Source organism: Phaenicophaeus curvirostris, chromosome Z (assembly GCF_032191515.1).
Source record: "Phaenicophaeus curvirostris isolate KB17595 chromosome Z, BPBGC_Pcur_1.0, whole genome shotgun sequence".
NCBI lineage: Eukaryota > Metazoa > Chordata > Aves > Cuculiformes > Cuculidae > Phaenicophaeus > Phaenicophaeus curvirostris.
Window position 1 is genome coordinate 62,602,245 of NC_091431.1, and position 25,381 is coordinate 62,627,625.

General features: G+C 45.2%; 1 protein-coding gene across 4 annotated transcripts; it reads left to right on the top strand.

Annotated features, from left to right (window-relative positions):
• Nucleotides 1-242: 242 nt before the first annotated feature.
• GDNF (glial cell derived neurotrophic factor) lies at nt 243-20,439 on the top strand. 4 transcript variants are annotated; one of them, XM_069880515.1, is made up of 3 exons: nt 243-348; nt 1,573-1,770; nt 17,480-20,439. In XM_069880515.1, exons 2-3 carry the CDS (start codon nt 1,599-1,601, stop codon nt 17,962-17,964), a joined length of 657 nt encoding a protein of 218 aa, XP_069736616.1. In that variant the 5' UTR covers nt 243-348; nt 1,573-1,598; the 3' UTR covers nt 17,965-20,439. The 4 variants fall into 4 exon arrangements, with proteins under 4 accessions (XP_069736616.1, XP_069736618.1, XP_069736619.1 ...); XM_069880517.1 differs by having other exon boundaries at nt 1,573-1,671; nt 17,480-20,438; XM_069880518.1 differs by lacking the exon at nt 243-348 and adding an exon at nt 1,403-1,418 and having other exon boundaries at nt 1,573-1,671; nt 17,480-20,438.
• The last annotated feature ends 4,942 nt before the right edge of the window (nt 20,440-25,381 follow it).

Consider the following 25,381-nt stretch of genomic DNA (forward strand, 5'->3'; position numbering starts at 1 on the left):
CTTTCTCAGATTTCCAGGCAGGGTCCCAAGAGCAGCACCCAGCGCCAGCTCCCGCTGCCAGGCGGCGCTCCCCGCGGCTCGGGCGGCTGCTGAGCGCGGCTGCGGGGCCGGAGCGAGCGGAGACCCCCGCGGCCACAGCACCTGCGGCGGCGGTGGGGGGGTGCCCTCTGCCTCCACACGGACTTGCGACCTTGTCTCCCCGCACACACACGCGCACACACGCCCCCCGCTTCTATCCGTGTCACCCCTGGCGGTCGGACCCCGACCTGCCCCACATGCATCCTCCGTGCGGCCGCCCGGCTCCCCGGCGTTAATGTCCATCTCGGGTCCGACGAGACCGGCTCAGAGGTGAGGGCGAGGCGGGGGCAGGGCTGGAGGGGCCGGGGGCTATAGGGGGACGTAGGGGAGAACCTTTCCCGGAGGCGCCGGGATGCCCCGCGGCCGCCCCGGCGAGGTGCGAGGGCGGCGGGGGAAGCGCGCACCGAGCCCAGCCCGAAGCTTGAGCGGGGACCGGCGCGGTCCCCTCCGGCGGGGCCGCGTCCCCCGGGGCCGGGCACCGACCCTCCGCCGCCCCCCGGACAGGGCGGGATGGGCTGCGGGCATCGAGCAGCCCCGGGCGGCTGCGGGCATCGGGTACGCACCGAGCCCGAGGGAAAGGGAGAGAAGGGAGATGAGGAGAGGGGAAAGAAAGAAAAGGAAAAGCAGAGGAAGCGAGGGGAAGCGAAGGGAAGCGAAGGGGAGCATGAAAGACGGAAACAAAGAGGAAAGGGGAAAGGAAAGGGGGAAAGAGAGAGAAAAAGGAAACTTAAAAAGGAAAAGGGGAGATGGAAACAAAGGGGAAAGGAAAGGGGAAAAGAGAAAGAAAAAGGAAGTAGTTAAACAAGGAAAAGGGGGAAAGGAAAAAAGAAAGGGGAAGGGAGAGGAAAGGAAAAAGGTAAAGCAAAAGGAAAGGAAAGGTGACACGTGAAGAGGAAAGAAAATAGGGAACGACAGAAAAATGAAAAAAAAAGTGGAGAAGGAAAGAGAAAGAGGACTAGGGAGGGGAAAAGAAAAGAAAAGGAAAAAACAAAAGAGGAAAGAGAAAAAGGGAGATGAAGAAGGAGAGGAGACAGAAAGGAAAAGAAAGGTTTGCCTGTAGCACAATGAATCTCCAAACCCCAGATCAGCCTGGTCTGCCCTGGGCCAGCCCAGGGACAGGTGCCCTGATGCCACCCAGGTGCTGGGGATGGACAAGCACAAGGTGACCTGGCTGCCAGCACAGGGACACAGTTATACCCCCACATCCCTGTGTGCAAGCTCCTGGGACCTGCTTGCCCACATCCCCCAAGGCAGCATGCTTGGGCGTGGAGACTACATCTCCCTCTCCTGCACCGTTTGCTGGGGAGAGCCCACCTCCCTCACTCTGGGAGGCAAAAGAGGTGGGAGGATGAGCTGGGCATGGTCGTTTGCCCCTGCTTTATCCCCAGCGAGGCCAGGGTGGACAGGACTGATCTGGGGTGCAAGGGCTGGCAGGGAGGGGGCAGAACCGGAGCACAGCAACTGGAGGCTAACCCTGCCTCTCCTCTCTGCCAGGGGCCTGTGTTGGAAGGAAATCTAAGATGAAGTTATGGGATGTTGTGGCTGTCTGCGTGGTGCTGCTCAACACAGTCTCCAACTCACCCCTGCCCACCGGTAAGACGCCTCCCAAGGGGCTCCCTTCAGTGGTAGAGGGGCCTGAAGACGATCTCTCCCCCATCAGCCTGCCGCCTCCCTATGCTGTGCACAGTGACTGTAAGAAACATTCCCCTTTGTACCCACTGCTGTCTGTCTTGCTAAATACGCTCCCCTTTGCCCAGGCTTCAGGATGAGGAAAGGACTCTCCCCAGCTTCTGTCCCGCACTTCTCCCCCAGGCAGGGTCACGGGCTTTGGTCTGGCTCCAGCAGCTCCAAACCAAGTAATCTTCCAAAGCTTGCGGTTGGCAATTGCAGAGGCAATGCCCTCCCCTCCCTCACCCACCCCCTGATTCCAGTCCTACCTTCTTGCCAGCTGCAAGATCCCTTTGGCTGAAAAAAATGGAGACATGGGAAAATTATTTGTATACAGAGGAGCTGAGAGGAGGATCAGGTACATTAACCTCACAGTGCAGGCACTGAAGCTCCTCTACTGCTTCAACCTCCTTTCCCTGCTCAGACCTGCCAACACAATTATTCACTGTTTGTAGCGTGCGCAAGTCCTGATGGAGATTGAGCTCCGTGGTGGGAGGCACTGTACACATCCTGGAGTGCTGCTGAGTTTTGCTAAATCCTCCTTGGATCGTGATCCCAAAATTAGTGTGTCTACATGGAAATTTACAGAAGAGTAGTAGTGGCCGGGTTAGGAGCCTGATGCAGAGCAATCCGCATGAACCGGCTCACAGTAAGACAGCTTACAATCCAAATGACAGAGAATAATAATGCCTTGCTAATAATAGGTTTCCTACAACAGCAGATACAGGATTTTCACAGTGGTATGTGAGTGTTACGCTAACTCTGTTAGCTTTTTAAGGTGAGAGTTAATATGACTCAGTAAGAAGTGGCAAAATACTCACATGAATTGTGGAGATGTTCACTTAGCAAAGGCACAGACGCAGCTTGGAGGTTGCTCCCGTTGCCCTTGCTCAGCTCTCTCTGTTTAACTTGTTGCAGGGTAATTGGGATTCATTTTTATCTCCTTATCTGGAGGCATGTTCTTTCTGTGCCTGCTGCAGCTCCAACCACAGGCAGCCCTGCTCTGGTTTCTCTGGGAGCAGCCAGGCTAATGCAGTGCAGAGGCACCAAGTGGGGTGCGTGCCATCACTCCACTTTCATCCCCTCCCCAACACCCATCTCCTCTTCCGCATACACATCTGTGTCCTTCCCCATTTAGTCTCTCTGTCCTTTTCTTGCTTGTGTTTCTACCCTGCTGGAATCTTGCCTAGGCTACTGCCTCTGTGCGTCCCAGCCTGTGCTCCGGCTGCTCACAGACCGACAGCCCCTGACATCCCCCTCCACGCAGGGAGGTGAGGCAAAAGTGCTTCCTCCCAGGGGTCCAGCCCGCCAGGGCTGCGGGGCCATCACATGCAGTGATCTTCTCCGTGGCGAGCTGTGTAGCAGGATAGGTACTGTCCTACAAAAGGCAGTGATGAGCTTTTCAGGCCACTGTGATGATTCCCTCTGCACAGGCTTTCTGCAGTGCCAGTGGCAAGAGGAGCATTAGGAGGAAAGCAACGCCAGTCAGTTTGTAGCTCTGGCAGAAGCTGCGGGGTGGGATAGTGTTACTGCTCCGTCTTTCCAGAGTGATAGTATTTGTATGATACCTGCTTTTATCTTGAAATTTACTTCAGGAAATGTGGTTCCTGGTGAGCTGGTTTCTCTGCAACAGCTCAAGGGGACAGGCAGCAGTAGTTGTCTTGTCAGTTCCTAGTGTTCAAAACTTCTCATTGTTGCCTCTTTTTTCCCCTGGGTAAACAAGAAGCAGAAAGAAAGACAACCTGTGCTTTACTTGAGAGATTTCTTTATCCATAGAGAGCCTTCTCCAGATACCTCTTTCCAGGGTAGAGACGTAAGCTTTGCCAAACAGGGCTGGGTTGCAGGTTATCGCCCCGTATAGCCATTTGAGAAAGGGCTGATAGTTTGGTCCCAAATCTCTGAACCCTGTAGATCACAAATAGATGGACTTGGCTGCAAGGGCAAAGAAAGCAGTGCTATTCTTCACAGCAGAAATTGGGGAAACCCAAGGGTGTTCTTGTGGTCTTTGGTTTACGCAGCACTCGTGCCTGAAAGTCAGAAACTCTTCTCTCCACTACGTTGCCAAGACAGATGAGTCAGGGTGGAAAGGCGGCTATAAGAGATCAGTGAAAAGCTTTTATCCACTTTTTACATTATTTTTAGTTGATTTAAAAGTGGTAAGTGTCTGGAAAGCAGTCTGCAAACACAGAGCCCATGAGGCTGGTCCTATCTGGGCACAGCACTGACTTGCCAATCCAGCAGGACTTTGTTAGAGCCACCACCATAGTCATCTTTGACATATTTGTTTCTTTTCGCTTACCATTTGATGGCACATGTCCATCAACATGTGGAAGTCATATAGCAGTGTACAGAAGAGGAGTCACATCTACACCATGTAGACTTCCTTCTCCACTTTGAGGTTGCTTTTACAAGCAGAGGGCAGTGTGCCACTAGCGTGCAGGCATGCTTGCAGCTCCCCAGCTCATCTGCTGATGGATCTGCCTGCCATATATTACATGTGTGACTACTGTTGGTCAGCTGCTTTGCCAAGGGCCTTTGCTAAAGCCAGCTCACAAAGCAGTGAGAGCACCATCATCACTTATTTTGTCTTATCTGAGTAGGTCAGTGTATGGATGCTGAGCAGGGCTGGGTGCTGTGTGCATTCAAAGAGGGGTGCACTGCTCTCTCCTTAAGCAATAGCAATCCCAATGCATGCTAGGTGGGGAGTAGAGAGGTCAGCTCTCCCATATATTGTTTACAGTAGCGGCTATTGAGGTTGTGAGGTCAAGTCCTGCTCATAAGGGCAGGCAAAACACATTGGTGGAGCACGGATCTGTTTTCCAAGGCCCTTGACACCATTCTGCATTCTCATTTGCTGGGATTGCTTTCTCTGCAGAGTGGCATGAGGTCACTTGATGTTACCCCTTTCAGACTGGCTAAAAACCTTCCTTTGTTACAGCCTACAGGCAAGGTTCTAACTTCCTGAACTGATCAAGTGTAATGTACTGACCTTTGCTGTCCATGGAACTAGTTAGAGATGACAGAGAATGTTGGCAGTTGCTCCCTTCTGCATTTTTTAGTGAACTGGAGACTTCAGTGGACTGGCTGTGGTGCATTTGAGATGCATCCAGTGACCATAAGTGTTTTAAGCATCACTGTTTATGGGATAGCTTATGTCACCCAAGAGGAGTAGCTGTATAGTTTGTAAGATTAGAACACCCTTCCTTTATTTCCTTCATGCTACAGTTTGGTGAGGGAAAGACACATTTAGCTTAAATAGCAACTGCAAACAGAACAAATACATACCAAAGTATTATAAACTAAATACTAAATCAGCAGCTCCAGAAGCATGATGGTGTAGAGGGAGCCAAACACTTGGTTCAACTTATACATGTTTCCCAGAGAATACATTTTGTATCTGCTTGCTGCTGTATGACCATAATAAACATGTATGTGAGGACTCGAGTATCCCAAGATCCAGGATATGATATGTACCCTCTTGATCAAGTGAGCATCGTTAGTAAGAACTAGTGGTAAGCATGCAGAATTGAATGAAAAGTCTCACCCTGAACTTCACCCTTCTGATAGGAGGAAAAGGTGGTTTTTTGCATGATAATGTCTGCGTTACTCTATGGCCACTGGATGGTCGTTTGTTGTTGGAGCTCCTTTCATATGTTTGTTATGCCCTAATATGTTGTAGTATGTGTGCATTATACCTCTCTCAAAAAATTATTCACATCTTTTCTAAAGGATATTTAATATTAAGTTACTGCATTTAGCTGCAACTTTATCAACGAACATGGAACGTATCTAGAATAAACTGCGATAGTGTAGGGCTCCTTAAGGCAAATACAGTATTATATTATACTTCCAGCTGAATGCATTTCCTTCCCTACAATATTTATTAGGTACATTTGGTGTTATAAACCAGAACTCTCATGTTTCTGTCGAGGCTTTCCTGCTCAACACAGCAACGGTGTGGCATGTGTGCTTTAGTCTGAGATGGCCGGAAGCTACAGCGGTAACTTGCCCATCCACGGTAAATCCAATATGTCAGAGAGGTATCTGCCACAACAAGCAGGTGCCACACTGCACCATTTGATCTGTGCGTATCCAGTACAGCCAGTGTCAGATCAAGTGCTTGTGACTGTGGGCCCACACACACACACACACACACACACACACACATATATATATATCTCAAAGTTTGTCTGCACGGGCACACACGGGTTATCTAGACATTTAGAAATCTCACACATTTAAGTTTGCCCAATCATGGGCAAAATTCTGGAAAAAGAAAGAACAAGACGCATCTGGGTAAATCCAGGTGAATGTAGCTCTAGAAGCCCATATCTCTGCAGTCTCAGATATAAATAACGAATATAATTGTGTAAAGCGTATTCTGAAACTTAAGGAGGAAGGGACTGAAATGCAAGAGAATATGGCTTTGTTCTCTTCCTGAGAATTATTCTTTGTTTCAAGTTTTATGTGTTCACTGCTTTTCAACTTAGGGACCTCAGGAATTTCCCAGTGGGAGTGTGGATCCTTTTAGATGTTTTGCAGGTGTGGGTTGCTGGGTAACATACCTGAACATGCTTTTCTTGGTCACCTTTCGTAGACCTCTTCAGTAAATTTTAGAAATCCCCATGTTCAGGCTCTGCAGATGACAAGCCTTCAAAATCCTTTTTGAAACACTGAAGAATTCAGCTGTGTAGTGACTACTGATAAATTGATGGGGAAGGCATTATTTATCCACTATAAGAGGATACTCAGATTGATAGGTTGTGATGTTTTTGGAAGTTATGTTGCTCCTGATTAGGACTGTCTAAAGTAGTAGGATGAGAGAAGCTGTTTGGCTCATTGAGTTCCATCCCCCACAACTGCAGGTGATGAGGGATAGATACCTGCTGCAAATATCCAGTCTTCATCCCTACATGTGCTGTCAACTTGAAACTTGCAGTATATAGGCCACACCCCGCATAGCTACACTTGTGGATTCTCGTACTTCTGAGGTAATAAGTTTATGACAAGTAATAAATGAGGAGTACTAGAAAATGCAGCATACCCTTGTTCAGGATAATCAGACATCTAAATAGGCCACTACCACATTAGTGCAGGTAGGCAGGTTGATGCTGCAGAATGGTCCTTTTTGACAAAACCATCTGTAGTTTCTGGTCAAGTAGTACTTGGTATGGGGAACCAAAGGCAAGATTTCTTTGGTTCTTGGAAAGTCAGTCCTGGTTACGAAGAAAAGAAAGAAAATAGAATTAAAAAGATTTATTTGAGACAGGTACAGACAAAACATTAAGACAAAAATACATGTGAGAATATGTCTGCTTTTAAGATCAAGTAGAGAAATTTAGTTGTGTGAGGCAATTCAAATATCAGCATTCTTTTCAAGGAATAAAGCCACATCATATGTCTTAGCAGATATTTGGGCTGTTTGCACTTAAATTGGAACCTGTGGATACATTTGTTTGAAAAAGTCAGTGGGACTTATACAAATGCTTTAACGATTATTGAACAGGAATAGTCTTCAAAAGAAGCAAAAACTGAAATTGGAATACTTGTTTTCCTGCATCAGGGCCAGGCAGTGTTACAGCAGTATGCTGAAACTTCTCATGTGGGCACATTTTTAGAGGCATTTAACTAAAGCTGCATACAAACATCTGGACTACCTCTGCTCCCATGCCAAGCATGTAAGGTTTCTTTGGCAAAGTCAGCGATTAGTCAGGAAATTTCTGACAGGGAGGTGTGGATCCAGCATAGCGGCTGGGAAGGAGCTCACTTTTCTAATCACGTGTCAGTGCCGTTTGGCAGGCCACGGTCCACATACCCAATGTGAGACCTTCTGCAGCCGAGCACGTAGCACCTGCCCTAGAGCCAGGGAATGGTCATTATAATAATAACATTTTCCAAAGTGCAATATTAAAACCTTTTGTATCGTTCCTGTTGTAAACACATTAAAATGGGGGCAGTGAAAGGCAACGATGGAAGAAACAGTATTATTTATGGGTTAGATCAAAATCTAATAGCAGCAGAGATTGTTAAAGGAAGAGGATCAGCCCTAGATTTGCCTGTATTGCTTTGCTGCCCCCAGGTAAGAGATGGGGATAGCTGCATTGCTACCTGTGCAAGTTCCTTGGGAACACCCCTAAAGCCCAACAGGTGATGCAGTGTTAAGAACACAGACAGCTGAGGAGCAGTTGCTGTTATTTATTTGGGAATGCTGATCCCTTTCAGTGATCTGGCACTACCATGGGGCTGAGTGAGTGAAGTGGGGTTTGATTGATGTTGTGCAAGAGCAGGACTGGATCGCATCTGCACAAGGGATGCTAAAGAGAATTTATTTTTATTACCAGCAGTATTTCTCCAGTGCATACCTGTTAGCTGGATGCATGAGTTCTTGCTAACAGAGGTCACTGGTTTTGGGTCCCACTCGCATATACTTATCTGAGGCTCTTGCAGGTTTGGGACAGAATCAGAGCATGAACATGGGTTTTACTGGGAAGCTGGGTGTTTTCTCAGCATAATATTGATTTGGAGGAGTAATATGGATTTCTCAAGCATCAATATGGATTTTCTCAGCATAATATGGATTTGAAGTCCTTAGTGAGGAGACAATAGGCAGGTATGTGCCTTGCCCAGGTTTGGTTCCTGCTGCATGACTTGTTTCAGACAGGACACTGCCTCTTTTTCTTCCCCCCCTGCCTTACACTCTTTATTTGGTAACTACTTAAAATGCAGAGACTGCCTCGTGGGTGCTCCAGTACCCACACATCCGTGTTCAATAAGGCTTTAGTGCAGATGGGCTCCTGGCAGGTGCTGCAGGACCTGTCAGAAAACCACCAGAGTGACTGCTGAAAAGCTGTACGCTCCTCAGTTTCTCAGAATTGATTTTTCAAAGCTCTGAATAAGAGGCAAGACCAGACCCTACCACTGCTCCCTTGCAGTTGGACTGCCAGATGACCTTCCTTTGCCCACTCCAGAGGGGCCAGAGGACGTGCCAGCCCAAGGTGCAATCCCATAATCAGGCAGGATTTTGTGAGCAAACTTGCCTGGACTGGGTGAAGAACAAGAAATTCCGCTGGAGAGGTCAGCTCGCAAGGCGGCTTCCATACTTCACCCTTGCTGTTTTCCCCTTCTATCAGGGAATTCCCCAGGTGGCAGAAATTACAATGGTCCTGTTGTTTCTCCCCTTTCTTCTGGTGGGAACCAGTGTTTCTTGCCTGCAAGAAAGCAGGCAAAGGATGCAAGGGGAGACCCTGACAAGCATGGCAGTATGAAAAGACAAAGCACTCTGCAGGTTTGCCATTATAACCAACGCATGGGGATCAGCAGGGTTAGCTAGTGAGCAACAAACACAAACTTGGCTGCTCCAAATGGTCCTGGAGTAATCTTCTAGGTTACTTAGCGCTTTCCTTTGGAGAGACAAGTGACGCCAGTTGCAGGCTCCGTTTTTAAGGATCCTCTGAGTTGGAGGGGAGGACACAGCATGTCCTGGGAGCTGGCAAGGCAGGTAGTGAGGTAGTGAACCGCAACAGTATTAAACATTTAAAGATGAGCTGACCTTAGCGTGTTGGGTGCTCTATTTCCTAATGGACACACCGAGTGGTTTACATTTCACTCTTAGCCCCACGGATTTTCAGGCAAGGCATGAAAGCAAAGTTGTGCCTCAGAGAGGTGATATTTTAATTATCTAAATCCTGACAACCTTTCAGGATAACAAGTTTTAAGACTTCTCTTTGCGTTGATTCCTGCACAAAAGGCTTTGGTTTTGATGAAAAATATTTCATTTTCCATAAAATATATGGTTTATCCCCACCACAGTTGGTGCTTTTTGCATTGCAAAGCAGAATGATCATCACATTAGTAATTTTAACCTAGTGCTAAGGTTGCAATGACGCAAGCAGGTTACTCCAAGGGTCTCTAAAAGCATGTCTTTGTGGTGAGAGATGGAGGGATTCTGTGTTTTTTCAGGGCATGTAGCTGAAAACACTACTGCAAAGCCAAATACAAAAATAATCAATGAATAAATAGTATACCAGAGTAATCTTCATAAGCAACAAAAAAGTGAACATGATTCCTTGCAGTCCCTGTTAGAGGCACATTAGTTGTCTATTTCCCTCAAGCGAATGATCTAATAAGAAATGTTGTTGGAGTATAACTGTGGAGGAGACTTAAAAAATAATGAGGAAAGGAAGGAAATTAAAATATTATAGTCATGAAAGGCCCAGATTAAAGTACCAGAACTGTTTTTGAGAAAGGGCCACTTGATCCTAATGCAGATCTGGATTTTCTAAATAATGCTTGCCATTATAATGAGCTGGATTAAGCCCCTCGAACTTTGAAATCATACTTTAAACTAGACTCTGAATGCTGCTGTTTGAACTTCTCTAACTGAAAAACAGCTGTGCTTAAGAGAAATATCCTGGTAATTTTATTAAATGTTTGGCCTGAAGTTTTGATGTAGTAGCTATACACTTCCACAAACGCATACATAAAAAGCTACAAACTAAAGCAAAAATCTATTTTTATAATTTTTAGTGTATGCTATGAGACTTCTGTTACATCACTTTAACTTAGGATATGCAAAGTGAGGAATGATGCTGCAGTGATATAATTACATTTTCCTGAGATCAGTATGGAAAATTATTTTATAAAATACAGCTTCAAACAGCTTAAACCGTCAAGTTTGATGAAATTTAAAAAATTTAAATTCTACTTATACAAATTATTATTTTGCAAGTGATAGAATTTAAGATTTTCTTGTAAACCATAATAAACAGCAGGGTGAGAAGAGACTGTAGTTATCCTTTTAAATCCATAATCAGGCACCAAAATGAGTAACTGCATTTTTTCTCAAAAGCTGAAGATCCATCTGTTCCCACTGAAATCAATTTGTGGTCAGGTACAAACCAAGGTTTTCTTGCCCTACCATGCTGGGTTACTGCCACTGCGGGGGAATATTTGGCTCTAAAATAAATCTGTTGCTAGTGAAGTCAAAGGAATAGTTTTACAAAGTGTAATTGTGACCTCATTTGAACAGATAGGAATGAAGTGTCTGGTTTTCCTTACTGGAGACTGCATTCTTGAGACCGTGATGAGTTTGATTTGTATATTCATTTAAACCTGTTTTATGTAGAAATCTATCTGAAAACTGTATAATTTGTTCTTCTAAGAAACACAGACATCAGGTCTTGTTCCTGCTGGCATGCAGTGTCTCTAATTAATTGGAAATGCAAAGGCAGGTTCTTTGCAGTAGTGAAGATGCCCGGAGGAAGGCACATTACCCAGCATGTCCAAAGCAGAACTCCAGGGTGGCTTTCTGCAGAGGTCAGTGGGGATCGTAACAGGTCCCGTGCGCATATGCACTACCAGCTCTTGCAGTGCACAGGGACTGTGCTTGGGGCCACGCAGGTCAAAGCTTTAGGTTCCAGAGAGCAGCAATGAGGCAAGAATTTCAGTTTGCATTCAAGAGGGAAGTTCCTAACCTGAGAGGTTGGGTCTAAACTATGATCAGAGTGTGCCCTAAGGGTTCAGAAAGCAAGAAAACAGCTTGCAAACTGCAAGCAGAAGATGCATATATTCTTGGAAGGTTTCTTTAATCAGTATTTCAAATTAATCTAGTTTCTTTTTTTTTTTTTTTGGTTGACTCTTGTCGTTCTGGACATGTGGTGTTCACCAGCTCTGCCCCCAGCCCAGTCACTCTTCTAGATTCCTATGTGCACCAGTCCTCTGATGTTTCATTCTTTCCTTCCCTGCATTTTTGCTCAGTTTCTGGTTCTGTAAGAAACTCCTGGCAGATCGATACCCCTGGTTCAGCTGGATGTGGGAGGCAGAAAAGGTGCCCAGAGACAGGCTGGTACATGGGCTGCAATTTGTAACCCCTTCCTTGATATTCCAGTGCTAGAAAGCAGATTCTTGCTCTGTTTGCCACTAGAGGAAAAAAATCTGCCAGTTCCTGCCTGGGTGGTCAGGTATTTGGCACAGCGCGGAAGGAGGGCCATGGAAGGGAGCTGCAGGAGAGTGAGATGAGTGGGAGGAGGCCACACGCTGGAAGCAGCTTCCGCAGGCACCACTGCCTGCCCCGTGCTCCTGCCCTTCAAAGGACTTCCCTAGCGATTTGGATGGTCAGGGAACAGCTTTCAGAAACGTGACATAAAACTCAAACAAAACTTCCTGACTTTGCACCAGTGTTGTGAGTTTCCGTGGCACTGTAGTCCAAGTGGTAGGGCCACAGTGGGGTCTGTGAGCCTTTTTCTCACACTGTGAACAAGATACACAGAGACCCCATGTTCCCTGAGGGAGGAATTTACATATCCAGGACATATGGTCCTTTCTCTCGGGAAGCACCTGCTTTGAGGTGTATCGTATGTCAGCCAACTAGTGCTGAATGCATTGAGCACATGCTATTGTGGGCTCTCCCATCCTGTCCTATCCTAGGTGGCTTTGTATTTTTAAATTCTAATTCCTTCACACGCTGAAGCATGAGACCAGGGACTACTGCTCAGAGATCTTTACTGCTTTAACTGCCGTAGTGTCTGAGCGTTTTCTGCTGGTGCTTTGTGTACAGCGTGACAGGCATCTGTCATGTGTTTGTTCTCTCAGCTTTCCCACCAGCAGGCAAGTGTTTTCAGTAAACTAGTTTGTTTTGAAAAAATACGTGTGTGTATTATTAATTAGATGTATTTTGTATATGTGTGTATGTAAATACAACATGATTTTACACACATGCAGACTGTGTATGATACAGGATAACAATATGTGCCTCTCTCAAGGATGTGAAATCCCTCTGGAAAGCTCTGCTGCGTAGTCAAGTCAGTGCTGGCCCTGCAGTATAAAAGAAGCAAAGCTGCTGGGCAGTTGATCATTCTGAGACTACAAACGTTTTCTAAACAGTGTTGGATACAGAGTTGTAACTAAGAACCCCTCAACTGAGTGGCTTTATGCAGGTTACAAACCAGCACTCTATGTCAAGGCATTCTCTCTGAATCTAGTGGTGGTCCCTGGCTACAGGTCTCTGCTCAGCACTCTCTTGTACCCAGCACCACTTACCACAGTGTAGAAACCAAATGAGTGCTTGGCTTGTGGTGGCTGTGGTGCAGAGAGGTCTCAGCATCCCTTGAGCTCACCTACCAAGTGCCCATCAGGATAGGGTGGTCCTGCTGTCAGTCTTCTCCTCCTTCCCTTCTGTCCATTAGCCTTTTATAGTCTTTACTCTTTGGTCAGTGGTTATTGCTTATTCATGCATGATGTCTGGTTGTAGCTTCCTTACCTCTAGTGCCTTGTTTCAACTTATCATGCCTGAAGTTAATGTTAGCATTTCCACTTGGTTGCCTAGGATCCTACTTCAGCAGTGTTTTACAGCATTTTCTGTTGATTTAGTGGTTGATAGGAATGATTGGACTCGATGATCCTGGAGGTCTTTTCCAACCTAGTGATTCTGTGATTTTGTTTCAGACTCTCATACTTACTGGACAGTGGAATATCCCTACCAAGTCATGACTGGCATCTTGGCATAGGCTGCTAAGTCACTGTTCGCTTCACTCCCAGCTGTCTAGGTTTCTTTGAAACCCCTGTCAGCCACTCCAAGTGACTGTTTGTGATGGTGCTGATGACTATGCTTCATTAAGCAGCAGAAGAGTTGCACCAAGCCACATCTGATCAGTATGAGCCCTGTTGCTTGGGTCCATGGTTCAGTGATTGCTGGGTCCAGTTGCACTTGCCACAGTACTAAGAGCACAGGGCCCGTGCTGCTGAGTGTGTTGAAACTTGTCTTTGTGGGATTATATGATAATTCAGAGTTGTACCGGTCAGAGGCTGGCTAATATTGGGGTTTAGAGATGTTGCTCTAAAAGTGCTAAATTATGGAAGCAAACTTGGGGTACCTTGGCAGTCTATTTGGAAGTTACCAAAAGAGCGTTATTGCATTGGTCATCACTGGTCTGGAGCTCCACAGGCAAAGGGTGTTTTGCTTATGGCAGCTTGCAAGGGTTCACTGAGTAGCCCAGTAATGCAACTGCCATTGTGTTAGTGTGGCATCCAGCACATTTTCTTAAGCAGAGCTCTATGCCCGCTGTTCCCACTGGTTCCCTAATTCACTCACGTGCCTGGCGTCTCCTCCAGTGATGCAATCTCCAGATACTGGGAGTCACTGCAGGAGTCCTCTTGACAAATTTGCGTATCTTCTTGGGTTATTTTCCAGTCCCCTGACCTGAAGGGGAAATCCACCCTGGAGACAGAAAATTGGCATTCATTTTACTCATAGTGCTGGCATCCCTCCCAGTGAGTCTCCTAAGTGGCCTGATGTTGCAATAGGGGATGAGCTGAGCAGGAATCCCCAGCTCCATTAGACATATTATCCATGCACACCTCATTCCAGGTTACAGCTTGGAGCACTTCCTGCATGGTTTGTATTAGAGCCCTAGTGAAATCAGTGGAATCAGTCATGCTACCAGTCATTTTCTGGTTGCAGCAAGTCCATGTGTGTAGGTAGGACTTCTCTAGTTGGATACGCTGTTGACTTGATCTACTTCTTGCTCTACTGCTTCCGCCTTCTGCAATGTTGACACCCCATGTCTGTGTTAGCAGCAGTGCACAGGGCTCTTACGTAGTGTGTTTTCTCCACCTATCACAGGCCACTCGCAGCACATAAGGCTGTCAGCAGCATTAGCTTCCTTGGTGCAGCTGGGGTAGTTATCACACGTCAACCAGGACAGATGTCAGTGCAGGCCCTGAGCAGGGACATAGTCCACGACGTGGGCCTTTCTTCCTCCAGAGCATATGTGTATTGGCTTGGGCAGGACAGTGCTTGAACCCTGTAACTGTCTGATTAGTATTTAACTAAAGCAGACTCCTGCATGTTGCACTGTTGCAGGAGTAGGTGATATTTTTGCACCTAAATTGCAATCAGTTTGAAAATGATGTGCATATTTGGGTTGTTATCTCTTCAGGTAATCCACAGTTCTGTTTGTCCCTTCTTAGGTGGGAAACACTTATTCCCCTCAGTGCACTGGCAATGTACCGGGCTTGGCATAAGTATAAGGCTCAAGGCTGAAAAGAAGAATCTCCATGTATATGTTGAGTCTCTCTGTAACAATACCCCATCCTGATGGTTGAGCATTGCATGAATTTTATTAAACCCCAGTATGCTTCCCTAATGATTCTTTTTCACTCTCCATAGCCGGTATCTCACTATGTCATACTGTTGCTACAAGGATTGGGCCAGGGTTATGTGGCAGAAGTGTGGCTAGGGGCTAATTTGAAGGTGAGAGTGGAGAATAGCACAGCTAGAGCCATCTGCTCAGGGCCACATCCTTAACTTCTTGGTTATAAGCTAAGGAAACTAGTTTCTGTGCAAGAAACCTAGAAACCATCCAATCCCATAGCAATGAGTGCCTTCTGCCAAACCCATCCCCATCTGTACCTGTGCCAGGGCTTAGTGTGTGCTTCAGAAATGGGGGCTATGCCAGCTCCACTTGGGTCATCTTGCTTAACTGAGTCTGGAAAGGTGATTACCCCTTCTTGCTTTTAAGAAATGTAGCCCACCCATCGCCTTGGCCTGAACCTTGCTCTGTAGGGCACTATTCATATGGTGTTGTGAGACCAGTCTGCCCTGCAACAGAGGGGATTGGTACATCCAATGGACACAGCTATCCAGGCTACCCTGCTCTAAGCTCTAAGTGGGTATTTTGGTGTGGCTCTAAGCGGGTATTTTGGTACCTGCTACAGACATAACGACAAAGGGGTGCAAGAAGGATGCACAGGAATATGGGGTGTGGTGCAGCATCTTGCCTTGTTCAGGTCACCGATAGAGGTGTCCCTCCTTCATATCTTTTGACAGTTCCTAGTCTGCAAGATTGTTGCCTTTAGCATGTAAAACAAAGTAAATTCACTTTTCCCAGTCCCAAAATCTACAGTTTATAGGATCCCACTTTGCACATGCCATCCTCATCATGTGAAGGTACAAGATTCCCTGCCTTCGTTACTCTTCTACCAGTCTATACTATTTTTCTGGAGCCATCCATGAAAAACTGTGTACTTCTAGTCCATTTTGTCATGGAGGTGGGCCTGTAGCATATGGCTGCTTTGGGAGGGTGATCCATGTTCCTTCCTATGTGTGGATGTACTTATGTTTCAGCAGCTTTTTGCACTAAAAGAGTTAAGATCCTGCTGTCCCCATCTCCTCTGTACTTGGTGTTTCTATTGAGGATATGGAGGTGCAGTTTGCTAAGCAATGGGAGGCAAACTCATGTCTTCCTCTCTCCTTTTAACAAAGCCCTTGCCGCTACGTGTGGGCTGCGTGCATGCACTGCCTGGTGTCCCATCAGAGCTCCTCTCAGTTATGGCGCTCATTAGGGAAAAGAGGCTCTGAGCCTTTGCCTAAGGAGCTGTTCCTATCTCAGCACCTGACTGAGTGAGAGTCCTGGTGGCTCCGTGGAGGTACCAACCCCTGGCCAGATTCACCTTTCCCAATGTTTGCTGTTCCTAGGACAGTTGCAGGGGTTCTTCTGGAAATGAGTCCCCCATACAGGTGCGGCTGGATGCATGACATAGGTCTGTTATGTGGTTAGGCACTTAGCATTAGCACTTAAGTACAGAAAGAAGCGTCCTCTTAGCTCTTACTGCAAAGGAAGCGAGTCCTCAAGTCTTGATTTTTTGGCACAATGAATAAGAAAAAAAAATCTCAATACTGCAACATTGTTTAAGATACAATCATTAATAATTCAACATAAGGGCACCTACACATGAGCTGCTCACAACCTGACTCTCTGGTAAATGACTGTATTCACTAAAGCAGAACATAGTGAGGGATTTAGTCCATGGGAGGTTCAAAGGTTTCAAAATGCGTATTTTTTTCCAAACCATGCTGAAAAGCTGAACTCTGAGAAAACATGTTCAATTTCACCCTCCCTGAAGAGGTTCATTCTGTTAGTATCAAAACATTTCATTGTCTTCCATGTTTAATTTACTTGAGTAATTTATCACTGGTACAGCGTATATCAAGTGAAAAATAAGATAGGTGTTTTAATTTCATAAAGAGAAAATGCATTAATTACATTTCCCTTGAAAATTAACTTAATACTTCCATTCTGACCTATTTCTACTCAGTCTGATCACCATTTTGTGATGCAAAAATGTTGTGCGAGAAATTTTTTCGCAAGCTCTGATAATAATTATCCCTATGTAGCAGTAAAAAGCAGGTGTTCAGCCAGGAATAGTAGCACAGCCTGGTACACCAGGAAATTCCTCTTTCTGTCCTGCCCAAAAATGTTACTGATGGATGGCTTTGGCACTACTAACTGCTGGTTGTGTGAAAAGATAACAATTAACAATTGTAATCACAAAATTGCTTTAAAGAAACTTTGTCCTTTTGCTCCTCTGCTAGGATGAGCCCATATAACCTCTCCGCAGTAGTTTCACCCACCCATTAACCAGTACTTGTATCATGACATGCTTTTCCTTCCCTTGAGTTTGACAGGGCTCATTCAATATTGAAAGATGTGCTGGAATGCTGCTGAGCATCAGCAAACACCTACAGAGATATATACATATTTTATTTATTTTTCCCCAAATGTGATTCATGCTTATCTAAACCATTTGAAATTCCCCCTGATTTTTGAGGGTCGTGGGCATGTGCTCTGAAACGGTGGGCAGAGCAGCTTGCATGTGTCTAGCATTTTTGAGCCATGAATGGACAAACTTAATAACATCTGACATGTGACAAAGTCTTTTTTCTCTTTCCCAACAGCTAATATGCCAGAGGATTATCCAGATCAGTTTGATGAGGTAGTGGACTTTATTCAAGCCACCATTAAAAGACTGAGGAGGTCACCCGATAAACAGACTCCAATTTTCTCTAGGCGAGAGAGAAACCGGCAAAACGCAGCCACAAACATAGAGAATTCCAGCAAAAAGGGAAGGAGGAATCAAAAGGGCAAAAATCGAGGATGTGTCTTAACAGAAATACATTTAAATGTAACTGACTTGGATTTGGGATATGAAACCAAAGAAGAGCTAATTTTCCGGTATTGCAGTGGATCTTGTGATGCAGCTGAGACCACCTATGACAAAATTTTAAAAAACTTAACCAGAAAGAAAAAACTAGTTACTGACAAAGTGAGGCAAGCTTGTTGCAGACCCACGGCGTTTGATGATGACCTGTCCTTTTTGGATGACAACCTGGTTTACCACATACTGAAAAAACATTCCGCAAAAAGGTGTGGATGCGTCTGACAGCTGTGCACCAGAGGTGGCACCAGTTTTGCATTCCTGCTACAATGCAAAGAGAGGGACCAAGGTTCCCAGGGAAGCGTCTGTCCAGAGTGGAGAAAAGAGGACCAAGAATGCAGAAAAAGGGGATATGAGAACCCAGGGTTGGGGGCACAAGGCATCGAAGGAGGATGGAGGCTTTTGATGTCCTACAGGAAAGTAACTAAAAGCTCAGGTGGAGATGCCAACAGCTGGATGGCGTGCTGATGGCTCCCTTTCCCATTTGACACAGTCCACTGTCAGTGAGACTCGGATCCATGAGGAGTGTGCTTGAAAACACAATCCTGCATACCACGCTGTGTTTTAGTTCTACCATCTGTGCCAGGAAGCTGAGCTGAGAACTAGCTTAGCAGTACCTTACTCCGTCCCTTGTGCCCTCAGCTTTACTGAAAGAGACATCGAGGTACTGCTCATTGAAGAGCAGTTCCTAAGCACTTAGGACAATTTCTAAGCTATAATGAGATTAACCTCATAACTAAGGGGATATCGGGAAAATATTTCCCAGGCTCAAGTTCTCTAGGGCCAGTATTGATACACAGTAAAACAGTTCCAATTACTGGTTAAGTTTGGTTATTTCTATCTTGTGTTTCTTTAAAATGAGTGTAGGATTTCATTCTTCTGCTACCTATGAAAACAAGTTGAGTTTTAAGCACTTCTTTCTAGAATAGTAAGAGAAATAACAAACCCAGCCTACACAAAACGTGTTTCTTTTGGTTTACAAAGGACTAATGTCACTTGCGTAACTACATTTCTATTTGGTCATTGTGAGTGAGCAGACTACTTGATGCGATGCATCCGTTCAGAGACATAAATATACAGAGGATATTTATTAAGATTAAGTTATTGTTATTTATTACAGTTCAGTAATGAGTCTCCTTTCCTTATTTATTAAAGTTTCTTTTCAATGGTGCCAAAGTAGAAGGTGCTTGGAAGATAAGAGAGAGACAATGAAATTGGGAACAATGGTCCATGATTTTGATTGAAAGTGTTAACTTGAGTGCAAAAAATCACTTACTTTACCTTTTTTCTTTTAAACAAAATCCTGTTTATTTTCACAAAAAGTAGCAGCGAAGCCTGCAACCCTTCTGTTCACTAATACTTCTGAAAACTACTGCAGTCATACATGCACAGCCAGCAGTGACTCTGGATAAATGAGGGTCACAGGGCTTGGCTCAACATTAGAAATTTGTTAGAAAAACTAATTCTAGTCATATTTTAAAGGTAGCCATGTTTTTTTTCTCACACTTTTTGCCAACTGACCTCATATAAATATTGAAAAAATGGAAAATAATCACATTTAGCCTTATAATTTCTTGTTATATTTATTCACGCTTTTCCTTCCATTTTTCCATGTAGCAGAGGTTAAATCTCTTTTACTAGTTAGCCCTGGATTTATATAGTCTGCAGGTAAACAATTGCACGAAATAACCGAAGTGTTCTGTATAATTTGCTGAAATGTTACAGGGCCATACCCAGGCAGCAGAACAGTCTAACTTTCCTTAGGATGAGGGAGGTTGCACAGCAAAGGCATTCGTACTGGACCGCTAATGCAAGCTCTCATTCTGGAGACCTTTTTCTCAAAGGAGCAGCAGTGCAGGTCACTAGCCGTGCCTGACAACCAGTGAACCATCAGCTCCCACAAAAACAACAGGAAGAAAAAAAAAATCCTACTGAAAACCTAAAAACCATGGTCCGACCTTTTATCTCATGCATGCAATGGCTCTCCATACTCATTTTGCCCTAGGCCACTCAGGGCACCACAGGAGAAGGGTCTAGAGATCAAAAAAATTCCAGAACAGGCATAGAAATATGTGCCAGGTACTAAGGGGATATAGGGAAAGTATTTCCCAGGCTCAAGTTCTCTAGGGCCAGTTGCAATTCCAAGCAAAACAGTTCCATTGTATGAAATGTAATTCAGCCCTGACCTCAACTGCTTTCCTGGGTGGATGGAGGGAGCGTCAGAGTCCACATACGGAGTCCATTCTTGCACTGCCACGGGGGCATCTTACTCTGCACGCTGGGCAGGAGTGGTAGAGCTCATACCACCACCACCAGCAGCATGATTTGGGCAGTAAGAGCCTGCTAAGCCAAGGGTCAGCTGTGCTGCTGGGCACTTGACCAGGCACAGCGCTCAGATGCGCGCTTTCATGCACCTCAAATGCTGAAAACCTGCCCCAAAACATTTTCTGGGCAGCTGGAAGAGGCAACCAAAGCGAATCACTATGTTCAAAATACAAAAGGGTAAAGTTCGTGATTTTTTTATTTTTCAGACCTTACTGAAGACAGGAGTGTGCTTCTCTGGAGTTTTTTACTTTACCTGCAATTTATGTCTCAGTCATTTGTGTTAATCAACCAAAGTTCTCTACAGACTTTATTTTTGTACAATATTCATTTTATAACTTTTTACAAAATAAAACTCATTTCTATTGTTACCTGGTTGTTACTTGTGCTTCTCCCTATTATACCACTTCCAAGTTTTGCCTCATTCGGTTCCCAGACTGCATGGGGCAATGCTGAAGAGCCAGCAAGTTCTCTGCACAGTGGAGTTTTCCTCTCCTACCTTACCTGTGACCTTAATGTGGAACAAAGCTCTCTGTAGCTCCTTAGCAGACCGTGACATTAACGGGCCACTGCAATGAGTGACTCAAAAATGTGTGGTAAGCAGTGCCACAGTAATCAACCCAGTGGCAGGCTCGAAGCCTGGTGTTACCCAAGCTGTCCCTCGCACGTGCAGGGCTGCAGTGGCTTCGTGGTGGCCTTGGCATTGCATGGCCACAGTTCCTGCACTCAGGGGAGATTTGCATTTTGCTTTGCTAACTCAGGCATTAACATCAGTTGGACTAAACTCCCTCCACGCTGGCAGTCCTTTTCCCTTTGTTTTGAAAAAGGAAAAATACAACTTCAGAAATTTTCTTTCCTGCCACTATCATGGAAAAGATGAGGGCAGGTTTTGTGTCTGTGGCCAGCAACATTTTTCTCAACTGCTTTGTTTTAAGTGTTGCAGTTCCTGCCACAGAGCCAATAAACGCCTGGAGACTTACAAGTTTTGACACTGCACTCTGTACTCCTCAAAGCTGCTACAGAAAGGAAGAGGGAGCATGTGAGCAGCGAGCAGGAGATCAAACGCTCTTTCTCTTAATGTACAGCATATGGATGCCTTGGTTTCATTTGTGCTTAGTGAGGCCATGCACGCAGCTCTAGCCCAGCTGCTAGGACGCAAAGGAAAGCTTGCAAGCAGAGCTTTTGAAGTAGACGGCATTGAAGGCATTCATTCTCGCATGCCACTGCCTCCACTCCCTGCAGCAGAAGTCCATCCACCATGCGCAAAGGCTGCTGATTGCAGAGTGATTGAATATGGCACACATCAAATGCTTGGCATGGAAATGGTCTGCAGCTTCATGTTCAGCAGAGATCATGTACTTTCCCCAGAGCTGGAGGGAGTGTCTATGTGAGCTGAGGTGCTCTGAGGATTAATCTGATGTTAGCTCAAACTTCTGTCTTCTCTTACATGGATGGGGAAGCATAAGGCCAATACAGAAGTCTTGCTTGGCCTTATCAAAAGCTTTCAGTGGGCCACGTAACAACTGGTAGAGGCAAGTCTGCTTGTATGGAGCTGTTTCACCCTTCATCGCTAGCCCTGCTGCTGCAGATAATATTAGAGTGACCAGCTGGATTTTTCCATTGCATCCCCAGGCTCTACACTGCTGTGCTGGCACCTCCAGCTTCATTTTATGGTTAAAGTAAGGATTGCGGTATTTGCCTGGCACCCTGCACAAAATAAAGCAGCTTGAAACCTTCAGCTGGCAGGTCATGTAAAAGATTACAAAATGGACTTAAATTTTCATTTGTCACTAGGTAGTGCCAGTGCTGGGAGAGATGTTACATCGCTGTTCAAGACAGCAGTACCCTGTTTCCCTTCTGGATGGAGGAGACAGGTCTCCAGTTAGATAAACTGTTTACAAGGGAGAGAATGGACTCCATAACTGCTTACACTTATTTGATCCTAAAATCAGGAGGATATTATTACTCAATACCTTGACAAAGTAGGGGAGAGCTTACTAGAGATTCAGGACACGTAATGAACAAGGCTAAGGAAAATGCAAGTAATTTGTAGAAGGGCATAATGACACAGCCTGGAAATCTGGCCTTCAGAGAGTCCCCTCCAGCAGAAGGAACGGTCACATCCTTCTCACAGGCTGTGCCACCCACAGGCAGGAGAGAAGTTACAATACCACCAGGTCCTTCTGGAAGCCCTCCATGCTTTCTGTCTGACAGCTGTGTGGTGGTGCTGGTCTCAGTGCAGAGAAGATAAAATAGACAAAAACGTGTTTGATTTTGGGTTGCTTCACCTCTGCTCGCAAAAAAAGGGGGAAAGGCCAAAGACAGCCAGTGCCTCTGTCTGGAACAGCACTGGAGGAAACCAGCAGCAGCCTTGCTCCTTGCAATCTGGATGGTTAACCAAAAATACAGAGGAAAATATCAGAAGGAAGAAAACAAATGGAGCTGACACATTGTATAAATAGGTCTTCAAATGTCATGCATGGCTGGAACAAAGATATTTTGTTCCAAAGCAAGAGACAGTTTGAAATGGTTCAGTAATACACATTGAGAAGTTTGCTTATTTGGAACAGAGCTGTTCTAGTGAAAAGGTTAATTGTGTTGCAATGGAAAAGAAAAAAAGGCAAAGCAGAGGCCAGGCCTGCACTCCTCACCCTAGCAAAATTCCCCACTCACTTGAAGTGAAGCTTTTCTATAGCTAACATCACAGGACTGAGCTACTAGCACTACAATAAGTTATACAGGTCAATAAAAACAGCTAAACAAACCTTATATTCCTTCAATATTAATCCCAGTGACTTTCAGACAAGCCACAGCAGCAACCAGCAAGACGAACACGGTGCTCAGCTCAGTCTGGTGCTGGAAAGTTTCTTCAGGAAGGCATCAAGCAGAAGTACTTAAGGTCAGCGCTAAGAGATCTTCACTGACCATTAGCATTTTCCCTTCAAAACTGTAGCATTTTTTTCACTTTCCCCCAAAAGCATCACTCATAAGTGTGCAAACCTTCCCACTTCGCAGCTGATGAAATGGAAAAGAACACAATAAGCTATTGAAGGCTGCAAAGTGTTGCTGGAATTACCCACAGGGCTGAACTTCTGTGAGCAATCTTTAGCTTTTAGACATCAACCCCAGCTTTGGGCCACAGGTGCAGGATTCCTCCTGCTGCTCCAAACCTTTGGTTTCCTGTCTGCCAGCACATTGGATGAGGAACACTTCCTTTGCCTTCACCCCATAAAAGACACAAACATGATAACAAACATCTAAAACCACTGATATCCTCCCTAGAGCTGCTTCTTTGTCAGCTGTGGAATTTGTTGAGTTTCACAGGAATATGAATAAGTATATCAAAGCTGTTGATTTTGTTAGCAGTAGTCACATACAAATATTTTGTCTTTCGGTTTCTGTTCCTCCAAAGTTTCTCTTAGTTATTTCACACGTTCTGGGATTTCCAGAACTTCAAGACCTTTCACTGTGATCCTACTATGTTGCTAATTACCCTTCTTTTCTCCCTCTTCATCATATCTCTCCAACAGCTTTCTCTTCCTTGACTGCCTCATCACTCCCACATTAATCCCTGACATCACAGAGATTCTGTAGTCAGATCTGATACTGTAATTCACATCTGATTGTAGAAACATGTCCACATATTCCCTCATTTCAGGTTAAAATCACTTCCCTCTGAGCTACAAACAGGCACTCCTTGGTAGCATTATTTTTAATAGCAGTTTTAATGTGGAGATTAAACATTTCCTTAAAAAAAATCAAACCAACCCATGGTGTAAAGAGTAGCTTTTGATAACTCTGAGTTCTGAAAGATACAGAGACTCCTGCAGGAGTAGAAAGGATATCTGAAGTTGAGAATGTCTGAGCAGCCAGAGCAAGGATGGACATCTCCCAACACCCTGTCTCTGACAGTAGCCCTCAGCTGGGAAAAGGCAGAGTAGAATAAAAATGCAAATCAGGAGAAGAATTTTCCCAAGAAACCCAACCCCAGCTCCAACAATATGCAGTTAACTTCCTGAGCCAGATGTTTTAGTGGTGTCTTACAGCCCTCAGCAGGCCTGTGTCCCTGGGAAAGCACGCAGTGGCCTTATCTATGAACACATCCCTTTGGCCTCTCCTGTACTCTGGGGCAACTTAATTCCGTGCAATGTGGGCAAGCATTGCTCTGCTGCCACGAAATCTTCATTTTATTGAGTACCTACTCATTCCTTTGTCCTGATGAGTTTCCAATCTTCCTCCATCTTCACAGTCCATATGGGTCTCTCTAATTGGAGAAGCCTTCACATCTCTCACCACCCATGTTTCCTCTCCCTCTTCCAGTCAGACCACAGTTCTCCTGAGGGGAAGATGCTCTCATCAGGATGCTGGAATGGAGCAAATCCTGGATTTCCATGGGGTCATACTGGTATTTCCTTTTTTTGTTGTCTGTTCTTTTTCCAATAATTCCTTTCAGGTGCTTGATCGGGGAAGTCATCAGAGATATGACTTCAGAGCTGAAGTGTTGCATCCTTTTTGTTAACTCTGAATTTTTGTCTAGTAACAGTTCTGAACCCAACTAACTCCAGCTTTGTCAGTCTATACAAGATATCATCTGGCAGCCAAAATAATATTTCATCTTACTGATATGATACCACTGTGTGCAGTAGCTGTGAGCCAGAAGGCATTGTCCCAGGAATACGCCACTCCACCAACAGATACCCACATCCTCGAGCTACCAATGTATGAAGACCCCAAATCTTCAATTCTGAGGCACCCATCTGATTTAGGAAAAAGTCTTATGCCTCATTGCTCACAGAAAGTTAATTAAAGGGATCTTGTCTTCTGGGAGCTCCCCAGAGGGCTGCCTTAAACCAAAAAGGATCATAGATAATGAAAACAGTAAGTAACGGAGGAAGGGACATGGCAGTAGCCCAAGGACAAGCAACAGTGACCAAGTGCTGCTGCAAACAAGGGAATCAGGGGGGCCCAAAATGTCACATAGGACACCCCTCAAAGCTGTCTTGATCAGTGGGAAATGGTTTCTGTCAGGCCAGGAAACAAGCGGGTAAATGCAAAAATTTATCCAAAAGATAAAGTTTCTGAGGTTCCTGCGTAGCCCAGGTGGCAAAGAAATGAAGACCACATAAGAGGCAGATGTTTGGGAGGAGCTGAAGAAAGCCCTGCAGCCATTTTTTCTGGTGTTCATATAGGAGCTCAGATTCTACTAAAAGCAAATCTTTTCCTATCTTGTTTCATTTCAGATGCCAGTGGGAATCCCATTTAAAATCCCAGAGCAAGTCAGTGATAAAGAAGCATTTTTTCAAGGAGTACAGAAATTTCT